This window comes from Myotis lucifugus, unplaced genomic scaffold, assembly GCF_000147115.1.
Source record: "Myotis lucifugus unplaced genomic scaffold, Myoluc2.0 scaffold_147, whole genome shotgun sequence".
NCBI lineage: Eukaryota > Metazoa > Chordata > Mammalia > Chiroptera > Vespertilionidae > Myotis > Myotis lucifugus.
This window is the reverse complement of record NW_005871195.1, coordinates 2,084,376-2,106,309: the sequence shown is the minus strand read 5'-3', so window position 1 is coordinate 2,106,309 and position 21,934 is coordinate 2,084,376. Positions and strand designations below refer to the sequence as shown.

At 43.8% G+C, this 21,934-nt stretch overlaps 1 protein-coding gene across 1 annotated transcript in view; it reads right to left on the bottom strand.

Annotated features, from left to right (window-relative positions):
* Nucleotides 1–525: 525 nt before the first annotated feature.
* The window catches only part of SLIT2 (slit guidance ligand 2), a 350,885-nt gene continuing 329,476 nt past the window's right edge, over nucleotides 526–21,934 (bottom strand). The window contains 4 exon segments of the mRNA XM_023759096.1: nucleotides 526–2,225; nucleotides 3,297–3,508; nucleotides 3,696–3,990; nucleotides 8,444–8,598. Of these exon segments, the coding sequence (XP_023614864.1) occupies nucleotides 1,984–2,225; nucleotides 3,297–3,508; nucleotides 3,696–3,990; nucleotides 8,444–8,598 (904 nt within the window). The 3' untranslated portion in view covers nucleotides 526–1,983.

Here is a 21,934-nt window from a genome sequence, read left to right as displayed (position 1 = left end):
AATGGGTACATGTTTGAACAATTTGTGTCTGTGAGACTGTGTGTGTGTGTGTGTGTGTGTGTGTACGTGGGTGATCATGATATTTTTACAGGAAAATCAAGAAAGCCTCTTAGGATGATGCTATTTCCCTGTTCTGGATGGGCCTTGCCATTACTAACGCCTCCTGAGAGTGCCCTGGAAGAAAGGGAGTCCTGGTTTCATTGTTTTCCATCTGGTTCCAATTGAGGAAAAAAGAATAAAATAAAAAATACCATTTGTGCTTTCCTTAGGTTACACCTTATACTGTTTGGGGGAGAAATGAATGGAATAGGCACTTTTCCTGCTAGCATAGAATGTGTCCTTCTGCTCCTCTCTTCCATGTGGTCATTCCCAAGTCCCCAGACTTGACGCTATGCTAACTGCAAGCCAACTTCTGACAACAGAAAATACAGGTTCTCTCCTCTGTTCTTTCTGAATCACTATGATTAAGGGATTCTTAGGGCCGGGACTCTAAACACTGTGCAATTTCTAAGAAATTCACCAAGCTTTTAATGCAGTAAATATCTGTTTAATTTACAAACATCAGTAGTGTCACTGATATTAGTCTGGAGAAAGACAGAGCACATCCGAATGATACATGTACATCTAATTGTCTTTGTAAAAAGAGCTTTTGGAAAGAAACATCTGCATCTTTACAGGGTACCCTGGGATTCTGAGGAGGGAAGAGCACAGTCCACTATAAATCACTCTCAATTCTACATTATAATTTAGCAGCAAACATGTTAACATGGGAACATTAGGGTCATAAAGGAGCTTTATTGTTTTTGGGGGAAAAAATCACAGTTCTTGTCATTACAGCCTTTTCTTTTGCCACTCCACTCCCCAAAAGGGCCAAAAGGGTCAAGGATGTATTAATTTGTAACAGATCTACTTCCTAGTGTCGATTGCTACGTGCCTTCTCTGTTCTGTGAGGACAGTTGCAGCGGCCACTTTCTGTACAAGGACTGTCTCACTCATAGACTTTACAAGGCTCCGCAGGTGTCCTGAGTGAGGCCAGTAGGTCAGTGACACCAGTGGTCAGATGTCCAAGTAAACAACAGACCAACACATCTTTACCCCCAGATATCACCCTATGTTAGTACTATTGCCAAAAAGATCCTGATTTTTAAGTTTGAAAAAATGTACAAAAATATCAGGACAATTATAAATTAATATATATTAAAGCATCAAGAAACAGCAAAAGGATGGCCTAACATGTTAAGTACAATGTACTTTGATACAATAAATATTTCTCATGAAAACGGAATACTGTATAGGGCTGTTTAGAACTCATAGAAACAAAAAAAATCATATTACTAATTTATTTATCAATAATCTATTGGTTCTTTATCATCTCCTTTATCGTTTATATTACAAAAAAATTAATACTGGAAAACGGTCGATAAACACTTTTGTGTGCTTCTTGTGCTAGCATGCCGACCTGTATAAAAACACGGTAACATGTTAGCACCCCCATCCTGTCTCTCACGAGTGGGACCCAGGTCTCCCGGGGCCTCTAAATTTTGCACAAAATATTTCTCATCCATGTGTCCTATCTGCGACTCCTGGGCTCCATCCCTCCGCCTCGCATCCTCACTCACACATGTGCTTGGTCCCCGTGGGCCGCAGTGACTCAGATGCGGGCTCACGGGCCTGTGCTCGGGCCAAGTTCAAGTTCAGGCTCGCGGTTGGCTCCCTGGGTATGTGCTTCGTCCCCATCGCTGTTCCAATGCCTCCGGGTGACCGCCCTTCCCACTTCTCCGGCGTCGGGGAAGCTGTGGTTCACGCACTTCTATTTTTTTTCTCTTCCAAATGCAGAAAAAAAAAGTCTTTATTCTCATAATAAAAATAAGTCTGTTCTGTATCTTACAATATATTTCAAATATTTCCACTAGGAAGCATTCGCGAGTCCAGCGTGGCCAAGCAGGAGACAGCATCTGCCAAGACAGCAGCCCCGGGAGGCGGTTAGGAGGCGCACCTGCTGCAGCCGCACTTGACCACCTTCTCGACCTCCTCCACGAAGGACGAGCCGTCAGTGCATTCGAAGGAGTATTTCCGCCGCTTGCTCCGCAGGGGCCCGCAGCACTGGCCCCCCGCGCACCCGCCTCTGCACTCCAGCCGGGACACCTTCTTGGTTGTCTGGCAAGCGGCGTAGCCCTGCTGTTTTTGGTAATAATCTCGGATCCGCTCCCCTTGGCAGGAGACTTCTACGGAAGAACACAGAGCACAAGCTGTGAGTCATGCAGAGGGAGTGCGAATCCGCCCTGGAGCCAGCAGGGGGCGCCTCTCCTTCCTGTCCCTTCCTGCTATTGTCAGTTATAGGACATATAGGGACTGGTGGCTTGGCCTACTGTTCTTTGAAAAAAAAAATGCTTCTTTGGGGCCTTTATTTTCAGCGAATATTGTCAGTGTGAGCTGTAACTACTATGGCCACTGGACTGACAAGAAAATTCGGTCCCTAACCCTTTTTTTTTTTATGGCAAAAATGCGCCTCTTCTGTTTTTACACTCCCAGCAGCTGGATCTGTTTACCGCAGGGAGACGTTTCAGAGAGCATGCGGTTTAATTTATTAGACCTGGGGTTTAACATCATTCAGTCTGTTACTTGATACAAAGAACATTCCACGGACTTCATAAATTACCCTGGTAGGAACGAGTTCAAAAAGAGCCATCTGCTCAGAGCTTCCGTGGGCACGTTCCCCTGGTCTGGTCCCTCTGATACACTCAGCAGCATCTGGGCCAGCTGGAGGCCAGGGCGAGCTGGTCCCACAGACACGAGGGAGGAGAGAGGTGGGCCAGCACCTCAGCCCCGCCCCATCCCTCGCACCTGCATAATGCACTGGGATAAACCATTCTGATTCTAATGTCAGAGGTGATTTTATCCTCAAGCTAGAGCCTCTTTATTAGCTCCTTCTTTGTGCCAGGAGACAAACTGGTAATATATTTGGGTGAGAACATCGGATAAAGGTAAGAAAGGAGTCCAGTTAGGTGGGCTGCTACATAAGGCAGAAGGGAGGGTTTTCACAGCAGATCAGCGTGGGAGCAGACAGGTAGGCGGGTACAATCTTGATGTGGAAGGTTAGGACAGCTCCCGTCTGCTGCCTTCATGACACTGGGAAATCAATCAGCAGCAGCAACTACAAGTCCTGGAAGTCCTGGCCTTCCTGCTCTCACTCCCCGCTCTCTGGCTCACTCCCATTGTCTCCCTTTCTCTCTCTTTTCAAAGACAAGGCCCTCTTGCTTTTCTAAGACGTGGAGGTGCCCAGCTGGTTAGCTTACCTCGGTCACAGCTGTCCCCGGTGTATCCGCTGCTGCACTCGCAGTAGGGCTGCCCCAGGCCCGACAGCCTGCATTTCCCGTGCTTACACCTGATGGCCTGGCAGGGGTTAAACAGGTCCTCCTCTTCGTCACACAGGACGCCCCCGTGGCCCTCCAGGCACTTACAGCTGTAGGAGAAGGCGTTGATGGGCAGGCAGGTGCCATGCACGCATCTGCAGAGAGGAGGAAGGCAGGAATGATGATGCATGAGCAGAGAGGAGGATGGAGGAAATATGAAGGAGACAGTTTAAGAGGCTGACTCCCTCCCTCCCTCTCTCCCTTCTTCCTTCCCTCCCTTTCCTAGGGTTGGCTTTGAGGATTGCCATATGCATTTTTCACTAACAAGGAGCCCGGACTTACTTATTTCCAAGACAGGGGTCATTGGTCCTCTGGTCACAGAGGGGCCCGGTCCATCCTTCCTCACACTCGCAGGTGAAGCCAGACTGGCTGCTGGCCTGGCACGTGCCGTGGGCGCACACCTTCTTGTGGCACGGCTCACAGCCGGGCAGAATGCCGGTTTGCATGGGCACCTTGCGGAAGTCCTGCAGCTCGCTGTTGATGTAGAGGTTGCGGATGCAGCCGTGGAAACTGGTGCCATTCTGCCCGGGGGCCTGGCGCAGGGCAGCGGCCACGTTGTTGTTTTTCCCGGGCATGCCTGGGGAGGGACAGCGGGTCAGAGGTCAGGCTCTTGGGGGACTCCTCGGCCATTTACCACCCAGAGGCTCTTAGCTCGCCCGCAGGGTGGCAGTGTGTGGGACACGCCTATAGGAGAAACTGATGGCATGAGCATCCGGTCCTGTGTTCTCAACTTGGATGCACTTGGGAATCCCATGGGCTCTTTGAAGAAATACTGTTGCTTGGGACCTCAGCCCAGACCTCCTTGATCCGATTTTCAGGGCAGGGAGGGGAGGGAGAAGAGATGTGTGTTTCTTTTTTCTTTTTTAAAAATTATATTTTTATTGATTTCAGAGAGGAAGAGAGAGGGAGAAAGATAGAAACATCAACAATGAGCGAGAATCACTGATCAGCTGCCTCCTGCATGCCCCACACTGGGGATGGAGCCTGCAACCCGGGCATGTACCTTGACTGGGAATCGAACCATGACCTCCTGGTTCATAGGTTTACAACTCAACCACTGAGCCATACCAGTAGGGAGAGATGCGTGTTCTCTGCTTCTCTTTTTTAAGAAAATACTCTGGGCAATTTTAATGTACAACTAGAGAAAGGACCTAGTTCATTGATGGTCAATCTTCAATTTTTAATATTTGTTTCAAACCAAACCTGACATGAAGGCATACATATATAAAACATAAAAGCCGAGCTACTGTTCCCAAAAGGCAGGATTGGGAAGGTGGTGGGGGTAGTGCTCTCTCCCATCTCCACACTCAACCCCTCTACCTGGACACACCCCCTGGAAGCCTGGAGTTCCACAAAGCAAGGTTAGTAATCTCTGACTAATCCTGCCTCTTAAAGACAAAAGGCCCAAGGCCCAAGGGTCTACTCAATGTCACCCAGCAGGACTGAGTTCGAGTCAGGCCGACGAGATGAACCTCTGCAATCTCTCATCACAGTTCAGTCCATCCGGATTCAGAGGGTGAGAGCTGGGGGTCCACAGTGACTGTGACCCTGGTCCTGCCAAATTCTAAGCTAGCAACTAATCCAGGTCACCGCTGGTAACATCTGGAGCACAGCGTGGATGCCAGGGCCTCAGACACTCGCCATGCTTCCTGTCAGGACAGCACCTCATTCACATCATTGTTTTTCTTGCTAATTGAGAGGGAAACCATCCTATTCCAAGACATCGGAAATACAAAAGAAATTCCTCCAAACACAGAATTAGCAATCTCTGTATATATTCATTCCACTAGTGACAGTCATGGAGTAACCCACATTTGGCAACACTGAGGAATCTTTCCACAGCCTAGGCCAGACCCCGAAATAGCTCCTGGATGAGATCCACAGGAGGCAACTGTCCAGGTCGCGGTGGGAGAAGGGGAGGACGGTGGAGGCTCACAGAGAAGCTGATTTCCCGCTGGCATGTCCTCCTTGTGCCTGGACTCTGAGCTCCTGTCTGGAGGGTTCAAGAGGGGAAAGCCCTGGCTCTCACTTTCTAGGGGGTTCAATGGTTACAAAGACCAAGAACCTGAGTACTCCCTGGGCCCTGCCTCATGGCATCATCAACTTTCCCATTCAAAGGAGCCAGAGTCAGACAGCTAAGTGCACAGCATCACAAGGCTAGAGGTCGAAGTCTTTATTGTTGGTTCTGGGTGCATTTGGGCTGGTCTAGGGCTTGGTTTTCTCATCTACAACATGAATGGATGGACTAAAACAGTTGTTTCCAAGCTGGTCATACATAAGAACCACCAGAAGCGCATGCCCGGAAGGCGGTGCCCCAACCCCCTTCTCTCCCTTCCCTGAGATTCTGACTCAGCAGGAAGGTGTGTCATGCAGGGATTTAAATGTTAACCTGCAACTCAGGTGATTCTGATGCAGGTGCTTCCCCATCACACTTTGATGGGTACTGAACTATGCACTTGGCTTTGAAGTTCCATGAGTTCAGGCTTTTAGTCTATGTCCATCTGGCCTTGGAGACTGGCCTGCAGTGTAGAGTCGGGTCAGAAGGCCAAAGCCTGCCATTTCCAGGAGAGGACCATGACAGGAAATTCCTTGCTCTGGGGTAAGTTCTTTTAATTCACTTTTATCTGTCCATCACATATGTGTGGATTTTAATGTCCATTTATGCATGTGTCAAGGTTAAATTACTGACTGGTGATGTTCCTCAGCAGGGACAATTAGGAAGTGTGTTCCTTTTATTCCCAAAGCTAACAACTGTAAAAAGTCCAGCTTTGATCATAGTGAATTGTAAATGCAGATCCATCACACATGCATTTACTTTCAATAGGACATGATACAATGAAGAAGTATTCTGAGTCAACCTTTCGCATACCTGCCACAGTTCTGACTAGGGAACTAGGTCTTAAATGATAAGCAGAAGTAGATCCCTGTGTTGTTTTAGTCTTTCTTCCATGCCATGGGCTATAGCTGGAGGTCAATCAATCTATCAGTCAACCGATAACTTAGTAGACAGTTTTAGCCTTAATAAACTCTACATGTTTTAAAATGACAACAAAGGGATCAAGTGTCAAAGCTGACGTCCTCTGTGGCATTAGGAGATTGTGACACAATGGAGGGGTCTTTATGTGCAGGTCTTAACTATTGTTTTTTAATCCCATCAAACAATGCTACATGTTCTGATTATTATACAGAAAAGTGTAAAGATTAGACTGTTTTATATGGAGCAAGGTCTATATCATGGGTAACTGATGACCCAAGGGAAGGTAAAGCTGCCTCCCACTTTTGATAGACAATGTTCCTGCACAGGGCCCAAGGCATGGTGTCATCTTTGAGGTGTGTCCCTATTTTCAAACCAGGAGAGAGAGGGCAGCTTGTTTACCTGGCTCTCCTTGGCTAACCCGGTCCTCCTGCCTTGGCCATGGAGCATTCAGGGCTGCGGTTCTACCATCACCTTGTATTTCTTTCATCTGAATTACCCTTGCACTTCCTAAAGTCTCTGAGGAATAAGACTATCAAAGAAGCATTGTGTTGGGCACATAGCATGTGCTTAGTAAATATGATTTCTCTCCCATCTCAGGTACCTCTGTGACTTGCTTTGTCCATCCCAAGGCAACAGCTGTTAACTGTAGTCCAGGCCAAAGAGAAGGCTCTGTCTTTTAATGAACCTCATAGTTGTGATTCCTATGAAGCAACTACATCAGTCAACTTGCTGCACAGACTTAACAGGTGAGACATTTGATTACTTGAAAATGTGCCTGCCTTCCCCACGCCTGTGGGCACAGAAGAGATTCTTTCTCAACTCCAGATCTCTGAAAAATGTAATAACTTAGTTTTCAGAACATGGGAGATGCTCAATAAATATTTACAGAATGGAACCAAAGACTTTTAACTTTCTATATAAGTGCTAAGATTTTCTATTGCAGAAATTATTAAAAACAAAAGTGTTCTGGACGTTCAGCACAATTCCAAACAAAGCTGTCCAGGAAGGGTTTGAGGGGTTGAGGACATTGTGCAGCAGCCAACGGTTACTACTATTTTGAAAGGAATGAGTCGAACTTCGTGAAATTACCTGTCATGGTGAAGAAATCAGTTACATTGACCTGTTGAAAAGCTTAGCTTATTTATCTGTAAAGTAATTTTATCAGTCAAGCCACATCACTCAATCCAATGTGACTTCATTCAGTTCAACATCACATGCTCCTTTGCCTAAAATTTGAAATTCTATGTCTTCAGTTTATATTGGCTCCTCCAGATAGAGGCAAGAGTGGACGCTCTCTCTTTTGTGGATCCTCTCCTCTGGGCTCCTTCAGAATTTTGCTGATACTTCCTTCCTCACCTATTTACTCATCTGACTTCTTCTTGCTTAAAAAGAAGTCCAGAGTCTTTATCACTCTAAGCCCGAATCATCTGCCTTCCCAACCCTCTCTCTTGTTCACCCACATTAAGGTCACAGCTAAACAAAAATACTTTCTATTACCCCAATGCAATTTGTACATTTAACTCATTCATTTATTCATTCACTCATTCATTCATTCATTAATTCATTCAATTTCATTAGTAATTATCCTGTCATCTGATGAGTTAGCCACTGGTGGCCCAGACATTCCAGCATGGTAATATGTTCACTTCCTCAAGGGACCTGCGGTGAGGTCATGCACTCCACACTGTGCATCAAACCTGTTTTGTCATTTTTTTCATTGTCTGATTTGTCCTCTCACCACTTCCTTTTTCCATAGACCAGATTAAATAATAAGATGAATTTCTATAGTGTGTAAATCACCTAGCATGTGATAAGATACAAAGAAATACCAATGTTCTTCTCCACCCCAATGACCCGTTTAGTTAACACCAGAGCTGGGATTACAAATGGTCCCTTAACAGCTTATTTGGGCTCTTTCTTTTCTATCCTTGCTGTCTTTCAGGGATGGAGCAGTACTGGTCAATGACCATGGGACCAGGCGCCAACAAACTTCAGAATCAGGCTTTGATGACAATCAGATATCAAAACCCACTGGATTTGGAAGAGTGCTTACCTCCTACATAGAGTGGGGAGTCAAAATTCAGAGTGGACTGCTTTGACAAGTTGGTGATGATTTTGGGGCTCCCTCCATCCACGGAGAGGGAGAGACTCTGGTCCAGGGCAAGTAGCTCCACAATGTGGAAGTTTCCATCATTGATCGTCTCCACGCTACACGCAAACAAACAAAAACAAAACTTAGATGGTGCCTCCATGTTCTTCATATTAAAGAAAAGAAGTTACAACACAAATCCAATAAGCACTTCTTGGGAGAACATACTCCTATCTAACATGAATAAAGATAAAAAAACATTGGTTGATTTAAAAATAAAATATATGTTCAAGGTGATAAAATTTCTATTCCTAGGAAAGATAGAAGCTTGTTCTTCCATTGGGAGAAGTGGAGATGAGTACATTTTATCATTATCCAGTTATTTTCTCCTAATATATAGAAATTAAAAAGACACTTGATGTATTTGCTTTAAAATGCCACAAACATTCCATTTACAAGACAAGGAACCTACACCTGCATCAGATACCTCCTACATACCCTAATGTTAGGAGATAATTGCCTCTGCTCTCTTCACTCTGCACATAAGACATTAGAACCAAACATACACATGAATACAGGAAGAACCAAGGTGGTAGGATCACTGTACTTAAAAAAAAAGTTTATATTGATCGTTAGAGAGAGGGGAAGTGAGAGAGATATAAAGAGAGAAACATCAATGATGAGAGAGAATCACTGATCAGCTGCCTCCTGTACAACCCTTACTGTGGATCAAGCCCACAACCTGGGCATGTGCCCTGACCAGGAATTGAACCAGTGACCTCTTGGTTCATGGATCAATGCTCAACCACTGAGCCACACTGACTGGGCTGCACTTTTTAAAATGTGTTAATTGATGATATACTCTTACTTTATTTGCAGTTTTCAGAAGGCCACCCATCAAATGATACTCCTGGGAAGAAATCTACGTTTAGTGAAGAGGAGGGAATGCAGATTAAACAGAAAGCGTAACATAGTTGTATCTAGGAGTCTAGTGCTGTCAGTGGTTCTTCAGTTTCTCTTCTATAACTTTGTAGGGCTGGGTCCAGCAATTATTCCAGAAAGTTTGAGGGGGCTTATGAAAAGTCACAAAATGGTTAAAAACTGAGGTCAATGAACCGTGAGGATTGGGAATAGGATGAACTTGGGTGCGATCAGTACGTAGGTGCTGTGTGGCTGTGAAGTGGGGCTGTACATCTCACAGGAGTGCTGCAGTCAGCAAAGACGAGAACAGGACCCACGAAGAAAACAGGATCAAGACACAGTGCATGTTGGGAAGATACTCACCTTTCAGTATAGATGCAAAAGAGGGCATAATGCGAATTGGGCCCAAAAGGAAATAGTGAATATGACAGAATTAATATAATAGTGTTTTGACTGCAAAGACTTTTTTAAAAAGGCTCAAAAATGGAAATATCAGAGCATATGTTAGAGAGATTGTGAATACCGAATATTCTCTACACAAGGTGTTTCCTTAAATTCCCAGGAGCTGATATTTAGATTTGCTAACAGGTCAAGCCTGGGAAATAACAGAAGAATGTATTGACATTTCTGCTCAATGCTTCTCACCACAGAAGTCTAATCTTTTCCGTTTTTTTCCTGCATAAAATAGATTTTGTGATTTGACAACAATATAAAGCATTTTGCAGAACTGTGAAAACACCTGAAGTTCTCTATTTTAAGTGGTTAAAGGAGCCCCTGTGTACAGGGATCTTTGATAACCTGTCTCAAATGTCATCTTTCAAAAATGTTAGATATAAAAATCAATATTTTTGCCTTCTACACATTTACTATCCCACTAAAATCAACATTTAAAAACGCTATACAAGGACATTGTTTTCTAAATAAATTTGCATTGCAACTCTTAGTTGTCTTAAATATGACGGTTTTCTAAGGGGATATGCTGAGTAGAAATATCAACTAGTGGTTAAGCATACAGATTTTGATGTCAGGTAAACCTGGATTTAAATCCAGGTCTTGAATTTATTAAATTTTTGACTTTAGATAAGTTACTTAATTGCCAATAAATTTCAGTTTTCTCTTCAGTAAATGTTAGTAAATATTTATTCCTCTTATAATTAATGGGAGGTCTATAGAGAATGATTTTTTTTTTAATGCAGAGCAAAGCATCCAGCATATGGAAAGAACAAAGTTAAATGTTAGATATTAGTATCGTCTAGACCAGCCGTGGGCAAACTATGGCCCGCAGGCCGGATCCAGCCTGTTTGAAATGAATAAAACTAAAAAAAAAAAAAAAGACCGTACCCTTTTATGTAATGATGTTTACTTTGAATTTATATTAGTTCACACAAACACTCCATCCATGCTTTTGTTCCGGCCCTCCGGTCCAGTTTAAGAACCTATTGTGGCCCTCGAGTCAAAAAGTTTGCCCACCCCTGGTCTAGACTAATAAAAGGGTAATATGCTAATTAGACCGGGTCAGCTGGCCATCTTCCAGATGTCCAACTTTCTTCTGGACAAAGCCATGGTGGTGGGGGCCGAGGCAGAGGCAGTTAGGGGTGAGATCAGACTGGCAGGGCAGAGCAGTCAGGGGCGAGATTAGGCTCACAGGGGGTTAGGGGCGATCAGGCCGGCAGGGGAGGGCAGTTGGGAGTGATCAGGCCAGCAGGGGAGGGCCATTGGGGTGACCAGGCCAGCAGGGGAGGGCTGTTGGGGGCGACCAGGTCAGTAGGACAGGGCAGTTGGGGGCACCACCAGGCCAGCAGGGGAGGGCAGTTGGGGGCGAGATAAGGCCGGCAGGGCAGGACAGGGCAGTTGGGGACAACCTGGCCAGCAGGGGAGGGCAGTTGGGGGCGATCAGGCCAGCAGGGGAGCAGTTAGACGTCAATCAGGCCAGCAGGGGAGCGGTTAGGGGGCGATCAGGCTGGCAGACAGGAGTGGTTAGGGGCAATCAGGCAGGCAGGCAGGTGATTGGTTAGGAGCCAGTGGTCCCAGATTGTGAGAGGGATGTCTGACTGCCTAAGGGATCTGACCTAAAGCGGCAGTTGGACATCCCCTGAGGGGTACCAGATTGGAGAGGGTGCAGGCTGGGTTGAGGGACACCCCCCCCCCTCCGTGCACGAATTTCGTGCACCGGGCCTCTAGTATCAGTATATAAATAATGCCATGCTATGTCAGAGTTTTCTTCAGAAAGAAACTAGTTCAGTTTCATTTTTAATAATAATTGTAAGATTAAAAGACTGGCAAAAACACAGTAGCTTGTTTGGGGGCATATCTTGTTCAAGTTACTAAAAGTTTTAAGTAAAACATTAAAATAAAGATATACATAGAGAAAGTAGTGGTCAATCACTTTTTCCTTTGTGATCATATGAAACTCTCAAAATGGTTTTCTATCAATGTTCTATGAACACTGACCTTAATTATTGCAAAAATAAGCCCTATGTACTGGGGAATGGGTTCTGGGTCACATGGGTTTTAGACAATCAATCCAGGCTTGTCATCGTCAATGGTGGTGTTTGCTACAGTACAACTGAGTATGCAACCTTAAAGCAGGAGCCATGTATTACTTATTTCTTTACTCTTTAATGTATCCAGTAGAGTGTCTGGTATATAGTAGATGCTCAATAAATATATGTTACGTAAATAAAATGTGAGGGAGTTGTATTAGGCATAACATATATAGTTTTTTAGTAATATTAATGCGATTATAGTTACACATAGTCTAGAGACTTCAAGCAATCTTCAGGAAGGACATCTAAACAATGCACTTTATTTAAAATATCTGATTTTTCAGGGGCCATATCCTGAAGGACAATGCTGGGAGATAAACCTTGTTCAGCTCGTCCTCGGTCTCATTAGGTTTGTGACACAGGGTTTGTGACACAGGTAGTTTTCCTCTGCTTTCCTTCCTCATCAGGGAAATGTGATGAATAAGACCAAAGAAATACATAGCACATACTATGAGCCAGGTTCTGCCCTAAGAACTTTACATGTATTGACTCATTTGATACTCATCACAACTCTAAGGCTTGGGCACCTAGGGTATTCAAGGTGGCACAGCCCGTGGCCAAACGAATTTGAAGCCAGGTTGCCGGGTTCTACACTGTGTGCTTCTAATGATTATGCGTCACTTTTACAAAGAAAAGACAACACACCTAAAGAGTACCTAGTACTATACAATCAACGTGTATAGATGATTTCTCTCCCAAATAGGCCAGGAATAAAGTTCTATGGAAAACGACCTCATATGATGGTTGCACAACTTGTACATTCACTAAAAATCAAGAATTGTAAAAAAAAATATGCCATCATCTTATCATGAGAGTCTGAAGGCTATGAGAAGGCATCTGAAGTGTATAGACATGAAACCTGGATTTGGATTCAATTTTCCCAATTATAAAATTCAGACTGACTATGTTTGTCTCCTCCCGAAAGCTTTGTGTCAAAGCTGATCATTCCAGAACTTGGCAAGAGTTATCACTGAGCTGAATTCCATTTCTTTTCCGATGAAGGCCACACTCTGGCCTTTTAACAGATATGTGTTGTGAATTTAATATTTTTATTTTAATATATGTTTATTGTTGATAGTATTATAGATATCTCCCCCTCTTCCTCCCTTCCCTCCCTCCTCCCAGCCCCTAACAGCCCCAGATCCTCACTACCCTATTGCCCGTGTCCATGGGCTATGCCTATTAGTATATAAGTTCTTTGGTTTATCTCTTCTTGTCCTCCCAACCGCACACTGAGGTATGTTAGTCTGTTCTATGCCTCCATTCTTTGGGTCTTATTTTGTTGGTCAATTCATTTTGCTCAGCGATCCCACTTCTGGGAATACTAGTATATCCTAATATTTTTAGATTCTTTGTTTTCTAAGGTGGCATTGTGGGGATGGGGCCTGGGGGGATATGTGAGAGCTAAGAGTATTCTAAACTGGTGTTTCACGCTGTCCTGTAAAGCACACCCTAAACTGGGGAAGGACCAGGGATGCCCTTTTAAAATAAGGCAGTGTCCGACACAGCAGTTGTTACACAATAAAACAGCCATCATCGATTTTGCCATCTATCACAGTCATCGCCTACCTACCCACTTGAAATGCACTGGTCCCTCTGCGTTCTGACAAGTATTGATAAACTCTCTCACTGCCCCCGCGGGAACTATATATCTGATGACTCACAGAAGTCACAAGTGAACCACTTAACATCGAGCCTTTCCACTGGGAACATAAATTGCATTTATTACCATTATTATGTAATTCCGTTTTGCGATACTCATCTGTTACCTGACGTTTTCTATTTTTGAATTCCTAAATGGATGTATGAAAACAAAGCAGTTACTCAACTGTGTCTTGTGGTCTGCTACAGAAAAAGAGTTTAAGAACTTGGGGCTTAAGAGAAGAGAGGCTCTAACCTGTCTCAGATTTTTCTAATTTATGTAGGACACATTAACAGTGACTTTCATATTTCTATCTCCACCATAAATCCTGAGTTATTTCAGTAACTGAATAAAGATAAATAGTTCATTTGGCTTATGCAAGGTCCAGCTTTTTGCTTTAAAAATTTTAAGTATCTGTTGGCACAATCTGTGCAATTAAATTCAACTGGTCACCTCATTTTGATGTCTCTTGGCTGAAGATACGTCAACTGTATGGTGGGAGGGTAATAAAAATTTCCCTGCCTATCTGTTTAAATCAAAAGGAATGTCCGGGCCAAATGGGATCAAAGGTATTTATGGATATGCATAAGAGTTTTCACAGGGACATTTTATAAAATAATGAGTTTATCAAGTAAAGCTATATTTTACCGAGTACTTCAGAGGCAAATTATCTAATTAAAATGCACTAAAATAGAAAGTGAATTCTGCCTTCAGTCAGAGCCCCATGTAAGACAATAACATTTGCACTTGGGTATTTATTCTTTAGCATCTGGATACTGAGCATGAAGAGCATCCATAAACCACAATCATTACCAATCATTGTGTACCTACTGTGTGCCTGTCACTATACTAAGAGCTTTGCACTCATTACTTACAATTCTCCCAATCACACATGAAAAACAGATCTAATTCCAATTGCTCAGATGAGAAAATGTAAGTACACAGAGGTGCAGTAACCTGTTCAAAGTTATAAAGTTGGTAAAAAGTGGTGTCTTCCCCCATGTTATATAGAGAAGGGCTGAGTTTTATCTTGGAAATGAGAATACCATATTGATTCTGTTTCTCCAATGAGAACCAATTTATTATTATTATTATTATTATTATTATTATTATTATAATATTTTTTTAAGCCAAGCCAGTAAGTTGCCTAACTCAGAAGCTGTGCACTGAACCAAGCCTAAGAGCCGGAGGGGAAATTCCCCTGAAGGTGTATGCATTCCTTAACTACTGAAGCCAATTAATGCATGGTACAATCCTGCGCTTCTGTGAGCTATTTATTTGATTTCCTAGATTTTAAATAGTTGACCAGCTATTTATTTGATTTCCTAGATTTTAAATAGTTGAGCATGTTTTCAAAGAAGCTGTCTGGTTTGGAAAATGACATTAATTTGAAAGTTTCTATCTAGATGACAACAGTCACTGTGAAAGGCAATAAATTATCAGCCTGCTTGAGAGAAAAATGAATTACTCCGTCCAAGGGATTACTGCTGATGGTAGTTGTAAGTTTAGGCTGTCATTCATTCATTCATTCATTCACTCATTCATTCATGGCACTATTGCCAAGTCCCTTTTGATGCTATTCTCTAAGCAGTTTAAAAATTAGGCTATTCTCTAAGCAGTTTAAAAATTAGGCTACGGGTGATATTCTACATTCATTCACTCGTTAGGCAGTTCATGTCATCTCTGCTGATTGGATCTCTTAGACAGCAGGGATCTAATGTTGGCGAATGTCAATGACTAGCTCTCTGAAACAAGAAAAAGAGCCTGGATGTTAGGGATTTCTGTGGTGGAAATACTCTCCACATGGCTGATTTCAAGGCCAACATCAAGCATGATGTCATGGAACTCAGATATGAGAAGAGATGCACATTCAGAGCTTTTATAAAAGTGGTTCTGAAATCATGGTCCCTGGATGAGAGTACCACTTCGGAACTTAGAGGAACAAAAACTGGGGGGGGGGGCATATCTGAGATGTGAGTCAGGAGCTAGAGGTGAAGCCCAGGAAGATGCATTTTAACATACCTTTCAGGTGATTCTGATGCACACTGTTTGAAAACAATTGCTCTACACCACTGCCTGCATGTCTGGCCCTGTTAGCAGTAAGTGTGTCTACAAGAAACCATGACCTTTTGAAATCAGATGTAAACAATAAAATGAGCCCTGGTGGTGTTTCTCAGTGGTTAGAGTGTTGGCCCATGAACCAAAGGATTGTGGGTCTGATACAAGTCAAGGACATGTACCTGGGTTGCAGGATCCCCGCCCTGGCTGGGACGAATGTGGGAGGCAATCAATTTATGTGGCTCTCTTGTATCATTGTTTCTCTCTCCTCTCCCCCTCCCTTCTACTCTATCTAAAATCAATGGGGGAAAAAATCCTCCAGTGAGGATTAACAACAAAAAGAAAAGGAAATAAAATGATGAAACATGCATGCCACTTTAGTCCTACTGGGAAAGAAATAATCACTATATCTTGGGTTTTTTGAATCACACTTAAAGCAATGTTAACTATTCCCTCTAGACACAATTCTGCGAGATAATGGTTCTCATACAGATTCATTTGAGACAGTAACTGACATCTAAAATGAAACTATTTAAAGCAAAAATTACTCTACAGAAACAATAACTTAACATGTGGTTATGTTCCCCTAATTTTGTCAGACTTCATTTTACTAAAATAAAATCCATTTCCATCATTGTTGAAAAGAAACCATGCAACTGCAAAGATGCACCTGTTGCACAAAATCATTCCTTTGTGCGATGTTCCAACAGCACATTAAATAACGCACAATTTGAAGAAAAGTTTACCATAGTCATCTTTTACAACATAAAATTACACAGTTAAACTGAACAAATTCTCTAAGGTAAGAATACATAAAAATACCTCTTATTAAAACAGCAGGGTAGTGTACTTTTCTAATGTCAGCTAACATGGAAACAGATTCAGTTTTGAAAATTTAATTTAACTCAACAAAATATGTATTAAGCAACAGGGTTGTTGCTGAGTTTTGCTATAAAGATGGAGAATGAATACCTTTCATCAAAGTTCACATCCTAGTTGTCTGAGCAAGGTCAGAAGTATTTGGATAAATGCCAGAAATTAGTAGGAGCAGAATTAAGACTTGAGACCAATTTCAAGTTGAAGGTAAAGGAAGGAAAAAGAAAAGATTAATAGTAACTCCACCACATCTATCTATCTATCTATCTATCTATCTATCTATCTATATATATATATATATATGCCCGAGAAATTTGTACTGCCTCTCTATGAAGTTAGGATCATGACAGGGACCCAGGTTTGGGTGAAGCAAAGGAAATGAATCCAGTTTTGGATACTCGGAAATGATAATCCCAATAGCTATCATTTTTACTATTTGGCATGCATTGTTCTAAACATTTTACATGTATCAAATCATAAAATCCTTACTACAGTCCCACAAAGACAGAACTCTGATAGGTTATCACCATTTACCAGGTGAGGCCCAGAGTGCTTAAGTCATATGCTCAAGATACACAGGTAATAGACAGCAGAGCTGGGACTGGAATTAAGTCACACTGTCTTTAGAGCACCTGCTCCTTTTGATTACTTCAATTTTCAGTTTGAGTAAACATTCAAATAGTTCAAAAACCCAAATGATATCAAATGGTATTCACATACAAGTCTTGCTTCCAACCAACTGTTTCCTCTCTTCCCTAGTTTGTCTATGCAATTACATGGAGATAGAAATGCAAAAATTCACCCATGTTTGACACTGTTTCTGCCTTATTTTTTTTATCCCCTTTGAACTGAGCAATAGACCTTGGAAATATTCCCATGTAATACATAGAGAACCTCCTCATTCCCTCCCTCCCTCCCTCCCTTCCTTTTCTTTTTAACAGTGCATTCCATTTTGTGAATGTACTGTACATAGTTTACTTAGAGAGAAACTAGGTTGCTTCCTAACCTTTGTCTTTACAGCCAATGCCACAGCAAGTTACCCAACACACATGTTATTTCTATGTCTTCAGCTATATTTGTAGGAACAATTTCCAGAAGTGGGATTTTATAGGTTGGAGAGTAAATATAGTTGTAATTTTGATAGACATTTTCAAAATGCTCTCCATAGAAACTGTAAACAAGCTATACATCTAGTGTTAGTGTATAAGGATTGAGGGTACACTTTTAACTCCTCTGCTACACCCCAGAAAGAGCTACCAGGAAAATTTTCCTGTATTGCTACAAGGTAGATGAGAATGAAGACAATGAAAATGGGGAGTGAGGACAGCGCTGAGTTTACAATTCAATATTCAGAAAAACCTTATAGGGAAGATGCTACATTATTTACAGAAATGAGTTCTGAGGTACAGAAAATTATGTACCTTGCCTGAGTGTATATCCTAGTAATTGGCCAAGTCTAGATCTGAACGCACATCTTAGGCACTATGATTCTTACCTGTCAAATACTAGGGTGTTAAAATAATTTAATTTTTCCCTGTGGTCTCTATTATATAAAAACAAATTTCTATTAAAAATTGGAAAATTGATATATGCATATTATATCTATACTAATAAAAGCCTAGGTGGCCCTTGTGCATGACGCCGCCACAAGATGGCCACCACAAGATGGCCACGTGCACAGCGGAGGTGGGGCCTGGCAGCTGCTCCGCACAGTGAGGCCTGGGGGTCCTGCGGCTCTGCTTGGCGCGGAGGAGGTCGGTCCTGGCGTCTCTGCCACCTTGCACGGAGGAGGCGGGTCGTGGCAGGGGAGGGCAGTTGTGGGTAATCGGGCTGGCAGGGGAGGGCAGTTGGGGGCAATCAGGCCGGCAGGAGAGTGGTTAGGGGGCAATCAGGCAGGCAGGCAGGCAAGCAGTTAGAAGCCAGTGGTCCTGAATTGTGAGATGGATGTGGGCAATCGGGCCAGCAGGGATAGGGCCTAAACCGGCAGTCGGACATCCCCTGAGGGGGGGTCCCAGATTGGAGAGGGTGCAGGTTGGGCTGAGGGACAGCCCACCCCCAAATTTCGTGCACCAGGCCACTAGGCTATATATCCTATCTAATAATAGACAAACATGGTAATTAACCATACTTCTGCTATGCTTCCCATTGGCTAATCAGCAAGATATGCAAATTAACTGCCAACCAAGATGGTGGCCGGCAGCCAGGCAGCTGAAGCGAACATGAAGCTTGCTTGCTCCAGTGATGGAGGAAGCCAAGGTTCCCCACCTGCCGCTGCCCAGCTCTGAGCTCCGGATGCAACAATGTTGCAATTATAGAAGCTAAACAAACCCCAAATACCTGCTTTCAGCCAGCCGGTCTCTGAGCTGGAGCCGCAACAAAGTTTCAATTATAGAAGGTAAATAAATCCCAGAATAAAAAAAGAAAAGAAAAAAAGGAGAAACTGGGAGCTTCAGTTGCAGGCTTGGCCCACCTGAAAACAGCCCTCAGACCCTCATCCAGGCTGGCCAGGCACCCCAGTGGGGACCCCCACCCTGAAGGGGGTGTGGGAAGCCTGAAAACAGCCCTCAGCCCCTCATCCAGGCTGGCCAGGCACCCCAGTGGGGACCTCCACCCTGAAGGGGGTGTGGGCAGCCTGAAAACAGCCATCAGCCCCTCATCCAGGCTGGCCAGGCACCCCAGTGGGGACCCCCACCCTGATCCAGGACACCATTCAGGGCAAACCAGCTGGCCCCCACCCGTGCACCAGGCCTCTATCCTATATAGTAAAAGGGTAATATGCAAACTGACCCTAACAGCAGAAAGACTGGGAATGACTGGTCACTATGACACACACTGACCACCAGGGGGTAGACGCTCAATACAGGAGCTGCCCTCTGGTGGTCAGTGAGCTCCCACATGGAGGAGCTCTGTTCAGCCACAAGTCAAGCTGATGGATGCCAGTACTGCGGTGGTGGTGGGAGCCTCTCCTGCCTCCTCAGCAGCGCTAAGGATGTCCAACTGCAGCTTAGGTCTGCTCCCCGCTGGCAAGTGGACATCCCCCAATGGCTGCCGGGCTGCCAGAGGGATGTCTGATTGCCAGCTTAGGCCCAATCCCCTGGGGAGCAGGCCTCAGCCAGCAGATGGTCGTCCCCCAAGGGGTCTCAGACTGTGAGAGGGCACAGGCCGGGCTGAGGGACCTACCACCCCCGTCCCCCGAGTGCACAAATTTTTGTGCACTGGGCCTCTAGTATATATATAAAAGGCTGATATGCAAAGTGTCCCCTCGGGAGTTCGACCGGGAGACTGGGAGTATGATCGCTTGCTATGACATGCGCTGACCACCAGGGGGTGGCGCGGAATGAAGGAAGGCCCGGGCCGGCAGCCAGCAGCTGGGGAAGGAAGGCCACAGCTGGCAGCCATAAGGAAGGCCCCGGCCGGCAGCCGGAAGACCCCGATTGGCCCTGATCGCTGGCCAGGCCTAGGGACCTACCTGTGCACAAATTTCATGCACAGGGCCTCTAGTTTACATGTAATACATATTAATCAATTCAGTCAGACTATCATCTCTCTATTTGAATTTCAGGTAATTGTTGTTTCTTTTCTTTTCCTTAAAAAATGTAATAACCTTTCTTGAGTGTTGTGCCATAAACTGAAGAGCAAGCACTAGTTAAAAACGATGCTTTTCCTAGACTTCTGATTCATATTGTAAAATGAGTCACATGGTATTAATGGTATTTATAAATGCCACAGGGTGTACTCTATTGCTTGTTAGGCAAAAATGGTAATGAACATAAACTCAAAATAAGCTCTTTATAGTAATTCCTCATTTGGATATAACTTATCCTGGTTTCTACAACTTATCTAGAAATGCTTTAAATATACATATTTTTGTGAGAACTAGCTTTAATAAGCTAACCTCAAGAGCCTTTATTATGGTTTCTGAAAGTATTCTACTGTTTCACTGCATAGAATAAAACAAAAACATCAATCCTAAAAATGAACCACAAAATCAATATTCTGCAATCTTTTTATGGGCTGAATCAAATTGAGGCTATATGATTTAAGGCCTATCAATACCTTCAGTGTTGGCACTAATTCATTACCATTTGGAGATGAAGAAACGATCTCATTTCACTTGGAAACCAATAATTATGTGTTTGTTTCCATGATGTAAATATTCCCAAATGGGTTAGCTCACCACCAAAAGGATTCCATTCATGGCTACAATTGGCATTGACTTTCCTGGAACTGTTATGGAGGATTAAATAGGATATGAAGGTTTTTGAAACACATTGATTATATATATATATATATATATATATATATATATATATATATATATATGAATAACACAAACAACATACAGGCCAGTATCTCTACTTAGTCCCAATCAATGCCCACATATTGGTTGTCAAGCTTGTTTGGCGTACAGATGCACTGTGTTCACCACAAAGGGTATTTTAAAATAACCTGAATCAATATTTAAAGGAGAGAAAACTTTATCGTTAAAAAACTTCATATTTCTGCCTTTAGTTGGAAAAGCTGGAGTTGTAGCAAACGTGGCAGATTCAGGGAGATCTGAGGAGATGTAGCCTAGTTCTGTTTGGACAAAGATTTGCTTTTGGTTCACCCCAGTCACAACCACTCCTATTGTATTGCCAACATCAAGGCTGTTTGTAATAAAGGAATAGGTCTCTTAAACGTTAGATCTCTTCAAGAGAAACAAAATGATGCCCAGCAGCATGGCTCAGTGGTTAATCATGGACCTATGAACCCTGTGGTCATGGTTCAATTCCTGGTCAGGGCATATGTTGGGTTGTGGGCTCGATCCCCAGTAGGGGGCGTGCAGAAGGCAACCGATCAATGATTATCTCTCATCATTGATATTTCTATCTCTTTCTCCCTCTCCTTTCTTCTCTGAAATCAATAACCATCTTATCTAATAAAGAGGGAATATGCTAATTGACCCTCATGCCATTGCAAAGATGGCGGTGCCCACAGCCAATAAGGAGGGAATATGCTAATTGACTGCCCTGCCCTCAAAGATGGCAGCACCCACAGCCAATAAGGAGTGAATATGCTAACTGACTGCCCCGCCCTCAAAGATGGCGGTGCCTACAGCCACAAGATGGTGGTGCCCAGTCCCCTCAGCCCTGCCGGGGCGGCAGGCTCATGGCAAGGCCCCAGCTGCTTCACGCACCTGCCTCCAGAGTCCCCCAGTCCCCTCAGCTGCCCAGTCACCCAGGGCCGGCCCAAGGCGCAGGCAAGCCTCAGGTGTTAGCTGACCAGCCGCCCAGGGCTGCCTGAGGCACAGGTAATCAGGGCCGGCTGAGGCTTGCGCTGCTGGCAGTGGCAGCACCAGAGGTGTGATGGGGCGTTGCCTTCTCCTGATCGCCGGGTCGCCTCCCACCCCTGAGGGCTCCCAGACTGTGA